This window comes from Engystomops pustulosus, chromosome 8, assembly GCF_040894005.1.
Source record: "Engystomops pustulosus chromosome 8, aEngPut4.maternal, whole genome shotgun sequence".
Taxonomy (NCBI): domain Eukaryota; kingdom Metazoa; phylum Chordata; class Amphibia; order Anura; family Leptodactylidae; genus Engystomops; species Engystomops pustulosus.
Window position 1 is genome coordinate 113,200,270 of NC_092418.1, and position 19,797 is coordinate 113,220,066.

Below are 19,797 nucleotides of genomic sequence, written 5' to 3' on the forward strand. Positions count from 1 at the left end.
GAATATAACTACTATAATACTGCCCCTATGTACAGGAATATAACTACTATACTACTGCCCCTATGTACAGGAATATAACTACTATAATACTGCTCCCTATGTACAGGAATATAACTACTATAATACTGCCCCCTATGTACAGGAATATAACTACTATAATACTGCCCCCTATGTACAAGAATATAACTACTATAATACTGCCCCCTATGTACAGGAATATAACTACTATAATACTGCCCCCTATGTACAAGAATATAACTACTATGATACTGCTCCCTATGTACAGGAATATAACTACTATAATACTGCCCCTATGTACAGGAATATAACTACTATAATACTGCCCCCTATGCACAGGAATATAACTACTATAATACTGCCCCCTATGTACAAGAATATAACTACTATAATACTGCCCCCTATGTACAAGAATATAACTACTATAATACTGCCCCCTATGTACAGGAATATAACTACTATAATACTGCCCCCTATGTACAAGAATATAACTACTATAATACTGCCCCCTATGTACAAGAATATAACTACTATAATACTGCCCCCTATGTACAGGAATATAACTACTATAATACTGCCCCCTATGTACAAGAATATAACTACTATAATACTGCCACCTGTGTACAGGAATATAACTACTATAACACTGCCCCCTATGTACAAGAATATAACTACTATAATACTGCCCCCTATATACAGGAATATAACTACTATAATACTGCCTCCTATGTACAAGAATATAACTACCGTATATACTCGTGTATAAGCCGAGTTTTTCAGCACAAAAAATGTGCTGAAAAACGTCCCCTCGGCTTATACACGAGTCTATTACCCCCCAAAAATTACCCACTTAAAAAAATAAACTTAAATACTCACCCTCCGATGTCAGCGCGACTTACCGATGTCCCCGATGTCAGCGCATCCCGTCTTCTTTCTTCTCCGCGGCTCCTCTTCTCTCTTCTTTCTTCTATCATCGACGCGGCCATGTTTTCTTCATGGCCGCGCATACTATGATGTCAGCAGCGGCCGCGTCATAGTATGCGCCTGCTAGAAGAAAACATGGGCGCGGGAAGAGTGAAGAGGAGCCGCGGAGAAGAAAGAAGACGGGACGCGCTGACATCGGGGACATCGGTAAGTCGCGCTGACATCGGAGGGTGAGCATTTAAGTTCATTTTTTTAAGGGCCGTGGGGGCAGGCTGTATACTACTAGGGGCAGGCTGTATACTACTAGGGGCAGGCTGTATACTACTAGGGGCAGGCTGTATACTAATAGGGGCAGGCTGTATACTACTAGGGGCAGGCTGTATACTACTAGGGGCAGGCTGTATACTACTAGGGGCAGGCTGTATACTACTAGGGACAGGCTGTATACTACTAGGGACAGGCTGTATACTACTAGGGACTGGCTGTATACTATACTACTAGGGGCAGGCTGTATACTACAGGGGGGCTGCTGTATACTACAGGGGGGCTGCTGTATACTACTGGGGGCTGCTGTATACTACTGGGGGCTGCTGTATACTACTAGGGGCTGCTGTATACTACTAGGGGCTTGCTGTATACTACTAGGGGCTTGCTGTATACTACAGGGGGGCTGATGTATACTACTAGGGGCTTGCTGTATACTACTAGGGGCTTGCTGTATACTACTAGGGGCTTGCTGTATACTACTAGGGGCTTGCTGTATACTACTAGGGGCTTGCTGTATACTACTAGGGGCTGCTGTATACTACTGGGGGCTGCTGTATACTACTAGGGGCTTGCTGTATACTACATGGGGGCTGCTGTATACTACTGGGGGCTGCTGTATTCTTCTGGGGGCTGGCAGGCTGTATACTACTGGGGGCTGGCAGGCTGTATACTACTGGGGGCTGGCAGGCTGTATACTACTGGGGGGGTTTGACCAATGCATTTCCCACCCTCGGCTTATAGTCGAGTCAGTAGTTTTTCCTAGTTTTTGGTGGTAAAATTAGGGGTCTCGGCTTATACTCGGGTCGGATTATACTCAAGTATATACGGTACTATAATACTGGCCTCTATAATGCTCAGTGTAGAAGAATAATGGTCATAGGCCTCCAGTATTTCAGATTATCAGCACTAAACATTCTGTGTGGACCCCTTGGTCATGTCTGTTGCGCTCTTAGTAGACACTATATGTGGGTATCAGGGTGTGAGTGACTAGATTTCCCTCTGGTATATAAGTAGCATTTGGAGATGTGATTGTTTTATCCGCTCAGGAATGTGTCTGGCTGTGCATGCATCTCCTGGATCAATACTGGATTATGTGCCTGACTGTGCGGCTGATAAATACTGGACCACGTGCAGGACCACGCATGAGGCTGATGCATTGTCACAGGACTATGTGCACTCACCGTGTAGAAGCAGCGCAGAGAAACTGAATTTTATTTTTATATTCTGTAAAATTTTGTGTTTTTCACCAGGAAATGTTTTACTTTGAATCTTCCGCTCTGGAATGTCTGCAGTGTGTATCTTTGTGGCTTCCTTGTATGAGCAGTTCTGAGTGTTGGGAAATTATTTCTTACATGACTGTTCTTCCTGGGTTCATCACCTATTAGAGAATCTTAAAGGTTGAGTCTACATTTTGTTGTTACTGTATGGAGTCTATCTAAAACAAAGTGGATGGTCCCCTGGGGTAGATATTTGGATACTACCAAAATCTATGGGGCTCATTTATTAAGGGCTCCACAGCCGCTCTTTCGTTGGGTGCCCTGAATTTTTCCGTTTTGTGCCGAATTCCGCTGGGATTTTGGTGCACGCGATCTGATTTTGGCGCCGGCTTTTACATGACAGAAATCCAGGGGGCGTGGCCGTCGGACAACCCAACGGATTTGGAAAAACCGCGGAATTTGAAAAACAAAAAGTGTCGCAAGATCAAGCACTCACATGCACCAGGAAGAAGAAGGTGAACTCCGGCGTACCTCGGCGCAGCAGCGACACCTGGTGGATATCGAGCGCACAACCTGCTGAATCCCAGCAGAACCCAAATCCTCTAAGGAGAACGCAACGCTGGATCGCGACTGGACCGGGTAAGTAAATGTGCCCCAACGCGTCTCCATTGCAACAGACAACAATCAATCCCTGTCTAGTTTGGATTGTGCATTGCACTAATTTCCATCAGTCCTTACTATTTTAATCCAATCTTCTAAACTTATTTGTTATACTGTTTACTATTTAATATAAAATTATTTTATATAATTTTTTGAAATTATATTGAAACAACATTGTAGATGACCATAACACAGGTCCTTGCAGCATTTTTATGTTTTTTTTGCCAGAATATGGATTCTGACATAAACTCTCTGTTAACATTTGTACAGTATGGATTAGATCAGTGGTGGCGAACCTATGGCACGGGTGCCAGAGGTGGCACTCAAAGCCCTTTCTGTGGGCACCCAGGCCTTCACCCCAGCACAAAATTTTCTAGACATGACTCAAGGTTTCCTCCTGTGGTCCAAAACTATTCCTGGTAACACCTTCTTGGCTGCAAGGACTACACAAGAAGGGAGAAGGTGTGGATAGAGATGGATTATAGTTGGAGCTCCTACTCAGGGTCCCCTGATTCTTCCTCTTCAGGGTACAATCCAAATTTTCTTTCTATTGTATTGGTGTCCTCAGGACGCCAATAGGATTAAGACTTATGATACAGCTGGGATCACTAGGTTACTGCTTAAATTGTCATGTTGGCACTTTGCGACATAAAAGTAGATTTTGGTTGTAGTTTGGGCACTCTGTGTCTAAAAGTTTCGCCATCACTGGATTAGGTGGTTTACCAAACGCCAGGCCCACCCAGATTATTATTGACGGGATCAAAATCCATCCTGATAAACCAGGGACATTACTCAAAGATCCAGGCATCGGGACTGTGGTATCTTCTTATATTTGTTATCCATGGCCTCCTTCCTTCTAAAATCATATTTTACAATTATGCTAATGAGCCAGAAGGACTCTGGGGGTGTTACCTTCTTGCACGATCTTGCCCTTTCCATCCTCTCACTTTGTGAGATTACAGATGAGAGATGCTTAGACCGTGTAACAGCCTGTGAAGCTGCAGTGTAAAGGTGTTCCACTATCAGTGTAAAGGTGTATCACTATAAGGAAGGAGGCCATGGATAACTAATATCAGAAGGTTCACAGTCATGGTGCCTGGATCTAGGAGTAAGGGTCCCTGTTTTTTTCATGATGGATTTGGATTGTGGATTCTCCCTGTGCCCTAGTTTTTAAAGCAAAATCTGATGTTTATGCTGCGTTTTTCACCCTGTCAAATAATATAGAAAAAATAGGCAAGAATTATTGCGGAAATGATAAAACTGCTGTCAGAATGATACATGGGGGTAGTTTTCGCAGCTCTTTACCCCTTGGGTACTGAGCAAGTTAAATAGAGAATCACAGCTTGTATCCTTATTTAGATTGAATTAAAATTCCCAGAAAACCCTCTGCCGACGTGTAAAAATGAGGCTGTTTTGAATGTACTCGATGCCGTCTAATCCCTTTAAGTAATAAGATTTGCAGTGAGACTCATTTTCTCCCTATTGATTTATTAGGTTGGCAGAGGAGCCTCCAGTTTCTTTCCCCTTCTATTCCCTTTTGTCAGATGTCTGTATCTGGTTCAGTCGTGAGATCCGCCTCCTGATCCCGTAATGTTGAGGAAGCGCTCAAGCCGCCTCTGGATATTGTCCTGTTATCTGAGGTGGTCATGGTCGGAGTATGTGTATGGTGAGACTGTATGTATGTTGAGTCGGAGCGCATCTACTATTCATCTATTTGCTGGACTAAACACTTAGCAACCTTATTAGGCATCAGTGGCCTCAACCACATGTAGCAGATCTTAAGAACAGGTGCTTAAAGGAAATCTACCACCAGGATATTGGACTGTAAACTAAACCCACTTACATGGGGGTGAGTGTCCCCCGTGGCAAGAACCGCTCTTCTTTCAGCCTCATATTCCCTAGTTTTTACAAAAAAAAAAAAAATATATGAAAAAAAAAAGCATTTCAATATTATGCAAATTATCCTGAGGGGCTCCAGATTCCATAGCTGTTATTTGAGCTTGAGCCCCTTAGGTTTATTGCAAAAAAATTTTTTCCATAAAAACCAGGAAATAAGAGGCTAACAGAAGAGCGGTTCCTTCCAGAGGGGGCACACACCAGTATGTCGGTGGGCTTGGTTCACAGTACTTGATGCTGGTGGTGATGCTGGTGCCTTCTTTAAGGACAGGTTTTCTAAACCTATTTTGAGGATTTTGTCGAAAATTTCCCCGTCTAGCAACAAGTTAAAGTGTTATGTGTGATGGCAGATCACATAGGATAGTAATGTGTCATCCAATGATCTTGGGTATTTTGGGGATGTCCTGTAGATGTCTGCACAGTGGGTGGTCTGCAGCAGAGAAGTGCTTAATTGTCACTAACCATTAATATGATAGTATAGTAATTTAAGATACTATGGTGTATTTATCAGAAAAAAAAGTTCTCCTCCTACTTCCTCCTCTCTCTAAAGCTGACATTTTGAGCTATAACTAAATATTTTTTGTAATCTAACTTTTTGGACCTGACTATAGATCCCAGATATATTGACGTTTCCATAGAAGTTTATGGAGAGCTGTAACTGACTGGGAATAAGACACATACAGAGGCTGCTGCAGCTAATAGCGGGTTTTCTATCTCATCCCCAGTGCTTTATTCAAATCGGTGTCGCTCTGTAATTGTCTACAATGTCCTTTATGGTTTCTGTGTGCTGTGTATGGGACTCATCCTAGTGACCAGTCTCCACCTCCAACTCTGAAACAACTGAGACATCAGAGGGAGCCGGCAAGGGGGAAAAAATAGATACAGAATGTCATGGGAGAAATAAATGAAATAAATGTATTACATTATAACATATAAATCCTGGGTTACAGGATAAGTCCATTATCTATACTCATCTTGTCTGGCGCTCCTGTTCTCCATGTGGCTGTGATCGGGAAGGCTCCGCCTGCTTTTATGTGGTGGGCGGCGGCTCAGGAGAATCGGCGCTACGGAGTATAGTAGTATTTTTAAGCCACCTCCCAGCCATATATTATTTTTACCCATGACCAACCCCTTTAATTGGCTTGGGGTAACCTGTTTTCTCTTGCCCTACAGGAAATGAGTACAAGTATTGAAGAGTGGGAAAAACTAATGAGATGTCCAGAATCGGCGTCCCCAGACTCCGGGAGCCCCTTTATTCAGGTGATGGGTATGATCACCCGCATGTTTAAGCAGACGGCACTAGCTAAGGTATGTTGCGTCGAGGTGTTTTGCAATTTTTCTTTTGGACTGAGTAGCTGACACCTGCAGTGGAGAACCTATAGGAACCTATATATTCTGTACTGACCAGGTCCTTGCATGCTATTCCTTCCCATAGCTTATCATCACTTCCTAACCGGTGCAATTTTTTTTTTAGGGATAATGTGCCCAACTTTTCAGATCTGTGGCCTGCAAATTTGTAATACTGTGCCTATAGTTATTTATAAAGTAACCCTAAGGAGCTCCATGTGCTTCCATGTATACACGGCCGATATACGTCCCCCATAGATGGGAATGGGCCCCCAGCGCCCAATTGGAGCGGTGCAGTGCAGCACACGTGCGGCTCCGTACCGCTCCGTACCCTGTAGAAATATAGGACGTCCTATCTTGCAACGGAATACGGTGCCATGCGCTATATATTCCTATGTAGAGGGGCGGATGTGAGCGGCGGTCTCCCCCTCCGCCTCTCGCCGGCACTGCCGCCAGTGTGAATGTAGCCTTATACAATGTATAAATAATACACATGTGCATTTGACGTCTTCTTATCCTATGTGTAGCGCAGGGTGATATCTGACAAAGAATTGACTTTAACACTACATGTCAATTCCTGCTGAGATTTGTTAAAACCTCCCCCACTCTGCTGCTATTCTTAGAAAAATCTGCTCGTTACACATATCAACATGTTACTCACTCTTACAATATTGATTTTTTTTTTTTTCTGCAGCACCCATAAGTAAGCTCATTGTAATAGTAATTGTGTTGTTTCACAGCCAATGGGTTGGGTAGTCTGGACCCTTGCAGTAATGAGATAATGAAGGGGCGGTCCAGACTACATAGCCAGACTACCGGGTGCATAGCTTAACATCCTCATCTGTCTGCTGCAGCTTGTTCTTTTTCTAGTTACATAAAGCTCATGACATAATATACTACGGATAGGCTTATCTTTGGCTATTAAGCTACTTTTTTACAATTTTTTTAAGTCCTGATGGTACTGATCATCTGTGGGATTTGACATTGAGATATGATATTTTATGGAGGGACGTTGAGTTGAATTGGGGTAAAGTTGCATTTGGCATTGGTTGCAGTTCGGTGACTACAAGCGTGATTGACTGCTTTAGTAACTCCGGCAAAGCCTCCGCTTTGATCTTATTTTATGTTTCTGTATGAATCTTTGGATCGGTGACTCAATATGATTCTGAATACAATTGCTAAAACCTCCGATCCACAAGTACTGGATGCTCAATGGATCTAATAATGTGGGCCTTAATTTCTCTTTATTCTCATAAATATTTCAATATATAAAAATGCTCCCACCCCCCCCCCTCTTTTAAAAACATGACTCTTTTCTTCAGAAGTTGACTCTTGTCTACTGATCTGCATATCGTAAAAGCGACTGTAATTAAGGTACAGTGCCCCAGTGGAAGATGATTTTAGATGATATGGGGAGGAGTTTTAACCCTTTACCAGCAGGTATTACTGGTGTGAGGGGTAAAATTCTGGTGATAGGTCTTCTTTAACTGTTCTTCTTTCGTTGATGCTGAAGAGGTATGTGACTGCTGATTTTTTGGAACCAGTGGAGGTGCTAACAAAATGGACTGGAAGTATGTGAAGTGGAAAATGGGGAGTCGGAGACAGGAAAATTCTATTTCTATTTTTTTTTTTTTGGAATGAGACAGAGGCAGCTGGAGCTAGTAGTAAGTTTTTTTTTTTTTTTTTAATCTCCTCATTTTTGCTTTATTCACATAGTATGTGATCCTGCTGGTGTTTCTGAGTGAGAGACTCATAGATGGAGCAGAATTTCTTTAACTGTATGGGAGACTTCAGAACGACTAGTCTTCAGCCTTCAGCTCAGAGACTATTGAGATCTACAGAGAGAGAGTCTGCAGTGGGGAAAACTGCTAAACAATGTTGAATGCAACTTATATAATGACCAGAGATGGCGCTATTCTTCATATATTCACACAATACTAGAGATTCATGCAGATTGTGGAACATTTCTTCAGGCTTTAATGTTTTTCAGTCTTTCTTTTTAACTATTGAATTGAGTTATTGCAAATAATATGCTCCTTCTCAGCTACAAAGATTGATATTTACCCTATTTTTAACATTCCCGTTTTTTAGATGATCTCAGTATTACATGTACAATATGCCGCCTCAACTAAAACTGTCATTTTTCTGTGCTTGCACTTTGGGTTGGTTCCGTTCCAATAATGCACATTGGGGCTCATTTACTAAGGGTCCTTTGGCCGTGATTCCGTTGGGGTTTTCCCGATTATTTTGGATTTGCACCGTATTGCCCCGGGTTTTGGCGCATGGAAATCGGGGGCGTCGGGAAACCCGATGGATTCGTAAAACCCGCGGTATTTTAAATAAAATTGTTTCGTTTGACACGCACTTACATGCACCAGGAAGAAGATGGTGAACTCCGGTGGACCTCGGCGCAACAGCGACACCTGCTGGATATCGGGCGCACGACCTTAGTGAATTCCAGTAGGACGCCAATCCACGGCGGACAACGCACCGCGGGATTGCGAATGAACCGAGTAAGTAAATGAGCCCCCTTGTTGTGTATAACAGGAATGGGCTGCCCTTGCGCTTCTCCATTTTTGATCATTGCCAAAACTTTTCATCGAGTCTTAGGGAATGTAACGACGTTCCTAAATCGCCTTCCGTTTGCAGTTAGCCTTTTCAAGAACACTTTTGTCACTTTTGCCACTTTTTGAAAAATCCAAAAACTTTTTTTCCGCCTGTCGAGACAAAATACATAGCGTGTTGCATATGTTCTACACTTGCTTTTTTTTTTTTTCTCCCACAAAACAACAGCTTTTTGCCAAGCCAGATGCTATTTCTTGAGGCAAAAAGACCCAAACACCCACCAAAGGTTTATGACTCAGTGTTGCCATGGAAACTGTGCTGCTTCTAATAACAGCGCGTTTTAGATTAGCCGACAACAATGTATCTCTATGAGAAGATGTCACCGCGCCGGCACCGCAGGGAGTTACCTCTCCACATTACCTGCAGACAAATCATTCTTAACGATCACATTTACTATTAATACACTTAGCACCGGAGAACATAAGTGTAAATTGATTATATCAGTATCTGAAGCCGGGTATTATTGGCAGCCTACTTTAATGTGACTTCACACACACTGTGTATTAAAATTGTGCAATTTAGGTGATATATAGCCGACGCGCTTCCGTTATTTCTCAGCTCCTGGTAGAAGCTTCTGCCATAAACGGAAAATTGAAGAAAGTACAAATTTACTTCTTCCAACTTAAAGTAGGACCATCGCTCCCGAACATCAGTGCCGTTCATTTTTAGTGCTGACCTGAAGTGAAGTTTCATTGGTAATTGTGTTTTGCAGCAAATGTACTTGTTACAAATCAATGTATTATCTCTGTATATAAGCTGTAATGTGTACCGAGTCCTGATATGGGCACTAAGGAGGTGACCGATCTACCTTCCAGGACCTTTATGTTGGAAACCTGATTGACTACATATCATAAGGTCCATGGAAGGTACATTGGTCCTGTAGGAATAGATTTATAGGTTTTTAAGTGTCCATATTATGACTCGGTGCACATTAAAGCTTATATGTGGCGATAATACAGAGTCATAACATGGGCACCATGGACGTCTGTGGAGCTCAAACCACCTTCCAGGACCTTGTAGTCAGTCGGGCTTCCAACCTAAATCCTGGAAGGTAGATTGGTCATGTAATAACAGTTTAGCTTTATAGATTTCTATTGTGTCCATATTATGACTCGGTGCACCGTAAAGCTTATATCTGGGAATAATACAGAGTCATAATATGGGCACCGGGGAGGTCTGTAGAGCTAAAATGTTCTGACATGACCAATCTACCTTCCAGGGCCTTTACGTTGGACACCTGATTGACTACATATTATAAGGTCCTGGAAGGTAGATTGGTCATGTAAGAACAGTTTAGCTTGATAGATTTCTATTGTGTTCATATTATGACTCAATACACATTAAAACTCCTATACAGGTATAATACAGAGTCATACTATGGGCGCCATGGACGTCTGTAGAGCTAAAATGTCCTTACATGACCAATCTACCTTCCAGGACCTTATGTTGCAGCCTATCATAGAGTCCAAGAAGGTAGGTTGATCATGTGTAGTTTAGCTCTACAGACATCCATGGTGTGCATTACGATTTAGTAAATCTTAAAGCTTATTATGCAGGAAGATGGATTTGTCATGGTTGCTTAGGATCACATGACCCTGCCATATCATGGATAGGAATTTCAGCTGATGAGTTGATGAGAGAGTATTGGTATGATTGACCGTAGAGATAGAAAGTTATTCAAATTAACGGCATATTATGCGGACACCTGGTGTTGACAGTGCGAAATGTTATTCATGTCCACCTAAGGAGCTCAGTGTTGGTGGACGCAAATATTCATTCACTTTTCCTATAGCCAGGTCTCTGCAAAGTCATCTTTTGTCAGCCAAAAGCTTTGTGCCCTGCTTGTCAGGACAGGAGCAGAGCCACTGCTTTGCATGGCTCCTTCAGAGAAAAGAGAAACGAGACCTTCAATCCAAAGCCAAATTCTTATGCTAGAAGCATTTTATGAGAACAATTCAAATATTTTTGAGATTTCTTCAGATGGATTCTTCTAAAAATCAACTTGTGTAATTATGCTAATGCACCATAAGGGTTTTGGGGGTGTTACCAGAGCCTCTCCAGGTTCTGGCTTCACAGGTTGTTATATTGTGCAGGAGCACGTCTCCCCTACAACTGTGTGAGATCACAGCAGGCAGAGGGAGCTGGGACGTAGTGGGAGAACAACGGGACTACAGTACGGAGGGACTCTGGTGACAACCCAGGAGCCCTTCAGGCTAATTAGCATAATTACAAGAGTTGATTTTAGAAGGAAGGAGGCTACATGTAATAAATAACACAGTCCTGGTGCCTGGATCTATGAGTAAGTGTCCCTGGTTTATCAGGATGAATTTTAATGGTAGATTTCCTTTAGGCCACCCTCTATCTTCATGTTGGCTTCTTATTACTAAACACCACAGTAATAGAGCCGATGCTGTTGTTGCACAAGATAAAATACATTTTTTAACATAATTTTTTGTCTCTTATGGATTTGATGTGAAGGATGGGAAGACATGTGTATTCCTGTTCCTGTCTGACAACATTGTAACAACACTGTCACAGAGAAGATAAGATAATTGGGGACAACTAATTTAATAATCATAATAAAAACTGATTTCCACAGAACAACCAACAGCGCCCCCTCCTTCCCCCCTCCAAAAAATTTATAACGGGTATGAGTTGCAATAAAACCTCTCTTTATTGGATCCCACCACCAGGTGCATTGGTGGAATGTAAGATCATACAGACTGCAGAACTTCCCTCCTCGTGGTTCAGTGGACGATCCCTTTTAGAAGTTATGTAAATGAGAATCTTATCTAAGCGAGCGGCCTCTGAGTCTCCTCTTATAAAATCCTCCAGTTCAATCCCAAATCTCCCTAAACTGTTATTTGATTGTTTCAGACGCTCGACCCCTGGATGTGAATAATTAATGTCCCCACTTTTACATTTTTGTGTATTATTTATACGTGACACATGGTTATTGCCAGATAGAATTATCATTAGGAACAGGCGGGGCTGGGGAAGGGACGCGGGGATGAGGCTCGCTATATATTTCACGTACGCGGTTTAATGAGAGCATTGCACCGAATGTTTTATTAATGCAATGGTTCATCCCTTCTCCTTCATGAGGGTTGGCAGCCTTAACCTCTTACATGCCGCACAGGGAGTTGTATTTTGGATGGGGGAGAGGGTATAGACTGACGGCCTTGGAAGGGTTAATGCATGTAAAAGCTCATCCCATCAGTTTAGAGCCGGAGCCGTCCCTGGGGCTGTGTGGGTTACAGTGGTAAGCAGTAAATTATTCATTACTAATTAAATTCCATGACACCATTGATACCTGTGTTACAGTGGTATATAGGGGAACATATATACCTCTCAGCCGTCGCAGAAGAATATAGTATTGTTTCATGCAGGAGAATGACAGAAACCATCCCGACCTCCAATACTAATGCCTGATTATTTGCCTTACTGTGTTGATTAATAATAATTCCATGGCTAGATGAAAATTTTGATGGTCACTAGCAGGTTGGTCATCAGTGGAGAAAATGGCGCTCTTACTATAAATGCTTCTTACAGTTATTGCACTGTACATAGTGCTCAGCTCCTTCTGCTCTATAACATGCTGCCTGCAGATAGTACACTATGTATAATATGCTCAGCTCCTTCTGCTCTATAACATGCTGCCTGCAGATAGGACGCTATGTACAATCTGCTCAGCTCCTCCTGCTCTATAACATGCTGCCTGCAGATAGGACACTATGTACCATGTGCTCAGCTCCTCCTGCTCTATAACATGCTGCCTGCAGATAGGACACTACATACAATCTTATCAGCTCCTTCTGCTCTATAACATGCTACCTGCAGATAGGACACTATGTACCATGTGCTCAGCTCCTTCTGCTCTATAACATGCTGCCTGCAGATAGGACACTACATACAATCTTATCAGCTCCTTCTGCTCTATAACATGCTACCTGCAGATAGGACACTATGTACCATGTGCTCAGCTCCTTCTGCTCTATAACGTGCTGCCTGCAGATAGGACACTATGTATAATCTGCTCAGCTCCTCCTGCTCTATAACATGCTGCCTGCAGATAGGACACTATGTATAATCTGCTCAGCCCCTCCTGCTCTATAACATGCTGCCTGCAGATAGGACACTACATACAATCTGCTCAGCTCCCCCTGCTCTGTAATAGGGTGTCTGCAGATTTTTATAGTGACAGTGTCACATGTACACAGTAACATCACTAGCAGAATAAGTTGTGCAGCTCTGGAGTACATTGCAGGTTGTAGTTCTGGATTAGCAGTACATGGTGATTCACATAAATTAATGGATATATATTCTGATTGTTCATCATTAATGACCTGGTAACCATTGCCAGGACCACTCGAGTATATACAGCACTACTATGTCTCTGCACTTCCCTAATATCATCATTGTCTTCAGCGAGTTCCCTCCTGCGCAGTCTTTTTCTCGCAGTCTTAATGTTCTGTGTCAGAATGATAAATCCTTGTGTTTTCCAGGCTGGAGCGGTGAAAGACTACATTAAGATGATGTTAGAGAATGAGACGCTGAAGTTCCTGGTGTTCGGGCACCATCTCTCCATGCTCCAGGCCTGCACGGAGGCCGCTATAGAGAGCAAGGTAAGAGGAGCCATCGCTTCCGAAAACTCAACCAGCAACATTACCAAACTGGCAACACGCCGTCCACAGAGGAGATCAAATCCAATCCCTACATAAGATCCACAAACAGAAGAAGGTCACCAGCAGCGACCTTTCTAAAGGCCCCATCTCTAGGGGCTGGAGATGACCTTCTGCGCTGCCATCTCTTATCTGCGGGACTCTAGATGAACGCACCATCTGCATTGTGATGGATGCATCTTTAGCGCACAAGATGGCGGCCACCTACGTGTGTAAGGGGCTCTTTAATTATGCAAGACAGCTTCCCTTATGTTCATATTTACTAAGAAAAACTGTGAGCAAACGCCTCGGGGGAGACGGTGAAGTCTTAATTGGAGGTGATTTCAGCCCATTAATAGCGCGGCGATGCATCGTGTCAGAGAACGACAGTCAATAAATGGCTAGTGACAGATTAATTAATAACCACCTTAAAATCCAAGCTCCGCGTGGCAGGACCTCGGCATTTCTCTTCCACACGTCTTCAGTCTGGAACTTCCATTGTGTTTAACCTCATTATATGTATCGATCTGTTTCCTCTGCGAAAAAAATTCTGTGTGCGGTGTTGTGTAAGGGGGAGCAGGCGGTATTATCCTCCTCGCTGTTATCTATCTAGACGTCTCCATTTATGTTAAATATAATATTTTCTCATCCAAAACATTAAACACAAGAAAAAGTAAAGAATGTTAAAGACGCTGCTGCAGCACATCTTTAAGTGCACTGGACAGTGTCCTCGTACTGCTGTGCTCTGTGCAATGAAGCGATCGAAGTTTCATCCAAAAACCATCAAGAGAACGGAGGAAAGAGCAAACTGAGACAATGGGGCAGATTAATTTATCCATCCCGTCGTGATCCCCGCCGTGCGTTGTCCGATGAGGAATAGAGTCTGCCGCGATTCTCTAAGATCGTGTGTCCAATTTCCTGCATCTGTTACTTCCCTCGCTAAGGTCTGCCGGAGTTCACCTTCTTCTTCCCGGTGCATGTGAGTGCTGACCGTGCGATACAATTTGCTTTTTAAACTCTGCGGTTTGTCGGAATCCGATCACAATCCGATCACTTGCGCCAAAAACTGGGGGCAATTCAGGACAAAACGGTAAAAAATTGTGAAATCCGACAAACCCTTAGTAAATTTGCCCAAATGCGTCTCCTCCAGAGTCATATGAGAAGAGTCACTTTTTGCCATTTGATGTCACTTTAAGGTTCATCAAGTTAGTGGGGGACGGGTACTCAAACCTGAACATTCATCCCCACAGGTAACAACCAGAACTGATCTTTGATGTTACCCTTTAAGTGCCCCCAGCAAACCAGCCGGCCCACGCTGTCGTTATCCTTGGCATTGTTGCTCCACTGACATCATTGGGGAGCAACAATAGTGGGGATAATTTTATTGTGGCTTTGCTGGCAGCATTGAAACTGTTAACACCCACCCGTGATCTGTGCTAACGCCAATAGTGGCTGTTTTAGGCAAGGGGTTTGAGCCAGTGTCGGAATGGCTTTCCTTAGGCCCACTCTTCATTATCCCTGAAGAAATATACTCTAGCAACTTCCAAATTGTGGTGTTCTCTGATGGACCTCTGGGGTCCAGTATTCGGTTGAGCCAGGGTCTACTGGAGGATCCTCTGGTACTGTGGTGGGCCAGTCCGTCACTGGGTTGAGCCCAGATCCAGACCCGGTTCTTAGGTCGAGTGTATAGTCCACTCATCCCTACTCTCTAGTACATAGAACCGTGCTTCTCTTGTCATATTAAAGATAAGATTCTCATCTTTCAGCACTCACCAGGCCTGTGTTTCTGTGAGCTACAGAACCGGAGCACAAACATTACACATTTCAGCGAATAGCCAATCCGGCAAAATGATGCCCCTTAGCAGCTAGCCATGGCTATGATTGGCCATTGCAATACATTTCTACATTATAGGGGGATTTCTGTAATAGATGATATAGTGATGCTGTATTATATGTCATTATGCAGGAATGTGACCTCCTGAGCCCAGGAGCCTAATGAGGCTCATACAGTAATGATAGATGAGAGGGGAACATTTTGCACTGGGGACTAGCTGCTTTATGTTAAGCCTCTGAATATATGGAAATGAGATCTCTGAGAAACATCCACTTCCTTCCATGTGATTGCAGGCCCGTTACATCAGGATAGACGGTAGCGTGCCATCTGCAGAGAGAATTCATCTGGTCCATCAGTTTCAGAATGATCCGGACACCCGGGTGGCTATTCTTAGCATCCAGGCTGCTGGACAGGTGAGACGGGAAGGATTACAATTACTGTTTACGCTGCATTTTTTTTCTTTGAATTTTTGTCTTTGAGAGAATAAAAAAAAAAAAGAAATGATGAAAATGTGTAAAAGAAATTGAAAAACTATCTGCTGATATCAGGGAAAGCTGGTGAAATTGTTATGAGAACGCCAAACGTAGAAAATACACAAAATATAAATATCTCAGCAATTTCTCCCATTATCTCTACTTTTCCATTCATCTGATTTGTCTTGCAATACAATAAAAAATGAGAATAAGTGAATAAAAAGGAATCTTCTTGGTATCTGAGTCTCTTAGCTGTGTCTCAATGACAACTGGCGGAAGCAGGAGCCTCCCCCTATTATTTTGAGATACAATTCAGCCGGTGCACTGGGGGTGGAGCTTACAGACAGCATTGGCATAGGCAGAGGCTTAATATATGAGTCTTATCTAACGTGTTTCTGACCTGTTCTCTATGGACAATCTCTCCATTGTTTTTTGAGCTGCATTGTATGTTTCTGCCCCTTCATGGCCCTTATTATTGGTTTTGGGAGGGAGAGTGGGAGGCTCCTGCTGCTGCCAGTTGTCTTATAGTTGTTAAAGGGATTGTGACAACTAAGTTATCCCCTACTCACTGGTGATCAGTTAGTGTCCATCAGCTGGGACCATGAGGATGGGGGGACCTATCTCCCGATTGGGTGAAGCAGCAGGACAAGCATGCATCCAGTTGTTGCACAGAGCTCAGATATCTCTGTCACTCCTACTCACTGTCTTTGGCAGTGCCGCACATAGGTGAGCGCCGGGACTGGTAAGTTCTGACAAGACTGTACAAAAGGAAACTGCACTGTGTACACAAACTGTACTGTGAAAGGATCGGCAGGACGCAAGCTTGACCTGCTACTCCACCAAGGTCCCAGGAGTCGGACCTTCATCGATCAGCTCACCCATTCACTAAGCTCAACCTCTACAATATTGTATTCTATTCTTTACAAGAATCAAAATGGTAAGAAATTAGCAGGCAATGTGTTTGTGCTTTATGCAGGATTTTTCAGGTCCATCGGTTTAAGAAAATTTTTAAAAAATCTGAGTCTGATAAACAGTGCGATAATATGCTGTTTACTTGTATTATTACATTTTAGGTTTTACTCTTCCTTTAAAGGGAACCTGTCACTGGGTTTATAGATCCCTAGTAACTAAATGCTACCCATCTTTTAGCTAAAAATTGTTTCCCTCACATCCTCATAAAGTCAACTTTGTTATCTTACCTGACATCAGCAGTCGGAGGGGAGGGGGGGGGGTGTCCTGCTCAGTTGATACCAGAAGCTCCTCCCCATGCCTCCTTTTCACCTTTCTGCACTTTGTTATATGACCAGGATGATCATGTAAGTTCCTTTATCCGCTAACATTTGCAGAATCTACCCCATATATTTATCTGATCACATGAAACCAGTCTTGCCTCCCTGGAGTAATGGGGAGGAGTGGAAGCCATGGAGGAGCTGCAGGACATGGCCCCTGTGACTTGCTGATGGATCCGGCTGTATGCTAGGCAAGACAACAAAGTTGATTTTATGAGGATGTACGGGAACTATTTTTAGCTAAAAGAAAGGTGACATTTAGTTAATAGGGCTCTATGGGAACCTGTCACTAGTTTTATTTGTGAAAAATGTGGTGACAGGTTCCCTTTAAGGGTTTTATTTTTATGATCAGACATCTTCACAATAGTACGTGTGTTCAGAGGGAGAGACTGTCTTTACCCTCTCTATTACCTCTCTTGTATAGACCTGTACAATGTCTCCGTCTCTCCCCCGTCTCTATGCGTCATTACATTGCTATTGATATAGGTGAACAATGTGCAGCGTTGATATATTTTTTTTTTTCTTGTCCCATTTTTCTTCTTTTTATATCCTCATTCTAGGGTTTGACATTCACGGCCGCCACACACGTTGTATTTGCCGAGCTCTACTGGGATCCGGGTCACATCAAGCAAGCAGAGGACAGAGCCCACCGCATCGGCCAGAGTAACTCTGTGCACATCCATTATCTGATTGCCAAGGGGACCCTGGACACCTTGATGTGGGGCATGCTGAACAGGAAGGTATATGACGTGATTAAACTGTACAAAAAAAAAAAAAAACTTAATAAAAAAAATTAAAAAAAAATCACATTTACAGTACAAGGGCATTCAGCTTCCTCACTCCTCTTAGATTGACTAATATTAAAAATAAAAAATAGCGCAAGCTGAAAACCCCTCAGTTTTAATGAAGAGTGAGTCACACACAACATGTCATCTTTTCATAGCCTCACGCCCACTCCAGCTCCTATCGCCGCTTCAATTAATTTGGTAGCACTGTCATTCAACAAAGGAGGAGGGGGGGGGGAGAGGGAGCACCAACGAAAAAGGAAGCCCCCCGGAATACGAGAGTCACATTCCTGCACAAGTAAAGAGTAACAATGTAGCAGGTGTCAGGTGGTTTTTTTTTTGTATTATTTTACTATATATATTTTGTATCACTGATCTTGTCAGCTCGGATTCCACATTGATGGCCGCGCTAACGGGGTTTGCTCTTAATACAAACGCCAAATCTTCTCATTCTTTCAGTTCTGATCAAATACATAGAAATCCGATGTACGATACATTGTTAAGGTCTTTGTTAGCCGGGAAATAAAGCGCGTGGCCCCCAAGCCCAAAACTTTGTAGTTTATTTAAAGGACGGAGAATGGCGCTCAGATTCACGTTCATGAAATGTTTCTCCTGAGTTCTTGTAATGTGTATTAATTACAGGTCACTGATGGCAGGGCAATAGCCTTGGTGAATATTCTTTTATTTTTAATTTTTTTTTTTAGTATTCTTAATTTTGATAATTTTACATTAAAGGTTTCCTAAAATGAATTTCATTAAAGCAGATATACCATCAATATCCATCATGATAAACCAGTGACACTTGGGCTACATTCACACGAACGTATTCACAACGGACGTGCATAGGTCAAGCGCCATGGAGAGGAGGAGGGGTGACCTCTCTTTGAGGCTGGCACCAGCACTGGGCATACTTGGGCAAGTGCCGGGGCTCAGCACCACAGCGGGAAATCACCACATAAGCAATCCATGGGGACGAGTGGGGCTGCTGCTAATGAATACATAGTTATTTTTTAGGTATACTATATGATTATTTTAGTATTATTATATTTTGTTCAAGCTGCGGCCATTAGCTGCCTTGGAAACCATAGTATACACAGCATCCAAAATCTAGAGGCTCGTATTGGCGAGCACGAAACAACATTTATTTTCATTACAATTCTTGCAAAATAATAAAAAGCCGCTAGTAAAAATCTTTTTTCTTGGGGTTTAATTAGAAGTTGGGAGTCATACAAGACACCCCAGGTACAGCTGCTGTCTGTTGGCTTCGTTTCGTGTTTCCATAGGGCAATACACACAGATTTACAGAGCTTGGCGCTGGCCTCGTGTTTTATCCATGTTGTCTAGCAGTATATTTCTCCTGTCTAGCTTTGTACACAGGTTCTGCACTCACTGGAACTCATTGAAACGTTGAAATTGCCGTTGCGAGGTTGCTGCGACTTCGAGTTGCGAGAATTAGGGCGGCACGGCAGCTTAGTGGTTAGCACTACAGCCTTGCAGTGCTGAGGACCTGGGTTCAATTTTGGGTTCAACATCTGCAAAGAGTTTGTACGTTCTCTCCCTGTTTGCGTTGGTTTCCTCCGGGTCCTCCGGTTTCCTCCCACACTCCAAAAGCAATACTGGTAGGTTGATTAGGTTGTGAGCCTCAGGAATTTATTATTAGTATTATTATTGTGTCCCTGCCTTATCCCTTTGACTACAACTTGGAATTGTGATGCCTGCCATAGTAATCCCAGCATTAAAAGTATCGCTAGTTTAGTAAATCACATGTTTGAGGTTTTCATCTTGAGGGTCCAAGTGATAA

General features: G+C 42.9%; 1 protein-coding gene across 4 annotated transcripts in view; it reads left to right on the top strand.

The window, feature by feature from the left end:
- The window catches only part of ZRANB3 (zinc finger RANBP2-type containing 3), a 184,215-nt gene that overhangs the window by 95,626 nt on the left and 68,792 nt on the right, over positions 1-19,797 (top strand). For all 4 annotated transcript variants that reach the window (XM_072122262.1, XM_072122263.1, XM_072122264.1 and 1 more), the window contains exons 8-11: positions 6,156-6,290; positions 13,460-13,579; positions 15,743-15,862; positions 17,772-17,951. In XM_072122262.1, the coding sequence (XP_071978363.1) occupies positions 6,156-6,290; positions 13,460-13,579; positions 15,743-15,862; positions 17,772-17,951 (555 nt within the window). The remainder of the gene's footprint in view (positions 1-6,155; positions 6,291-13,459; positions 13,580-15,742; positions 15,863-17,771; positions 17,952-19,797) is intronic.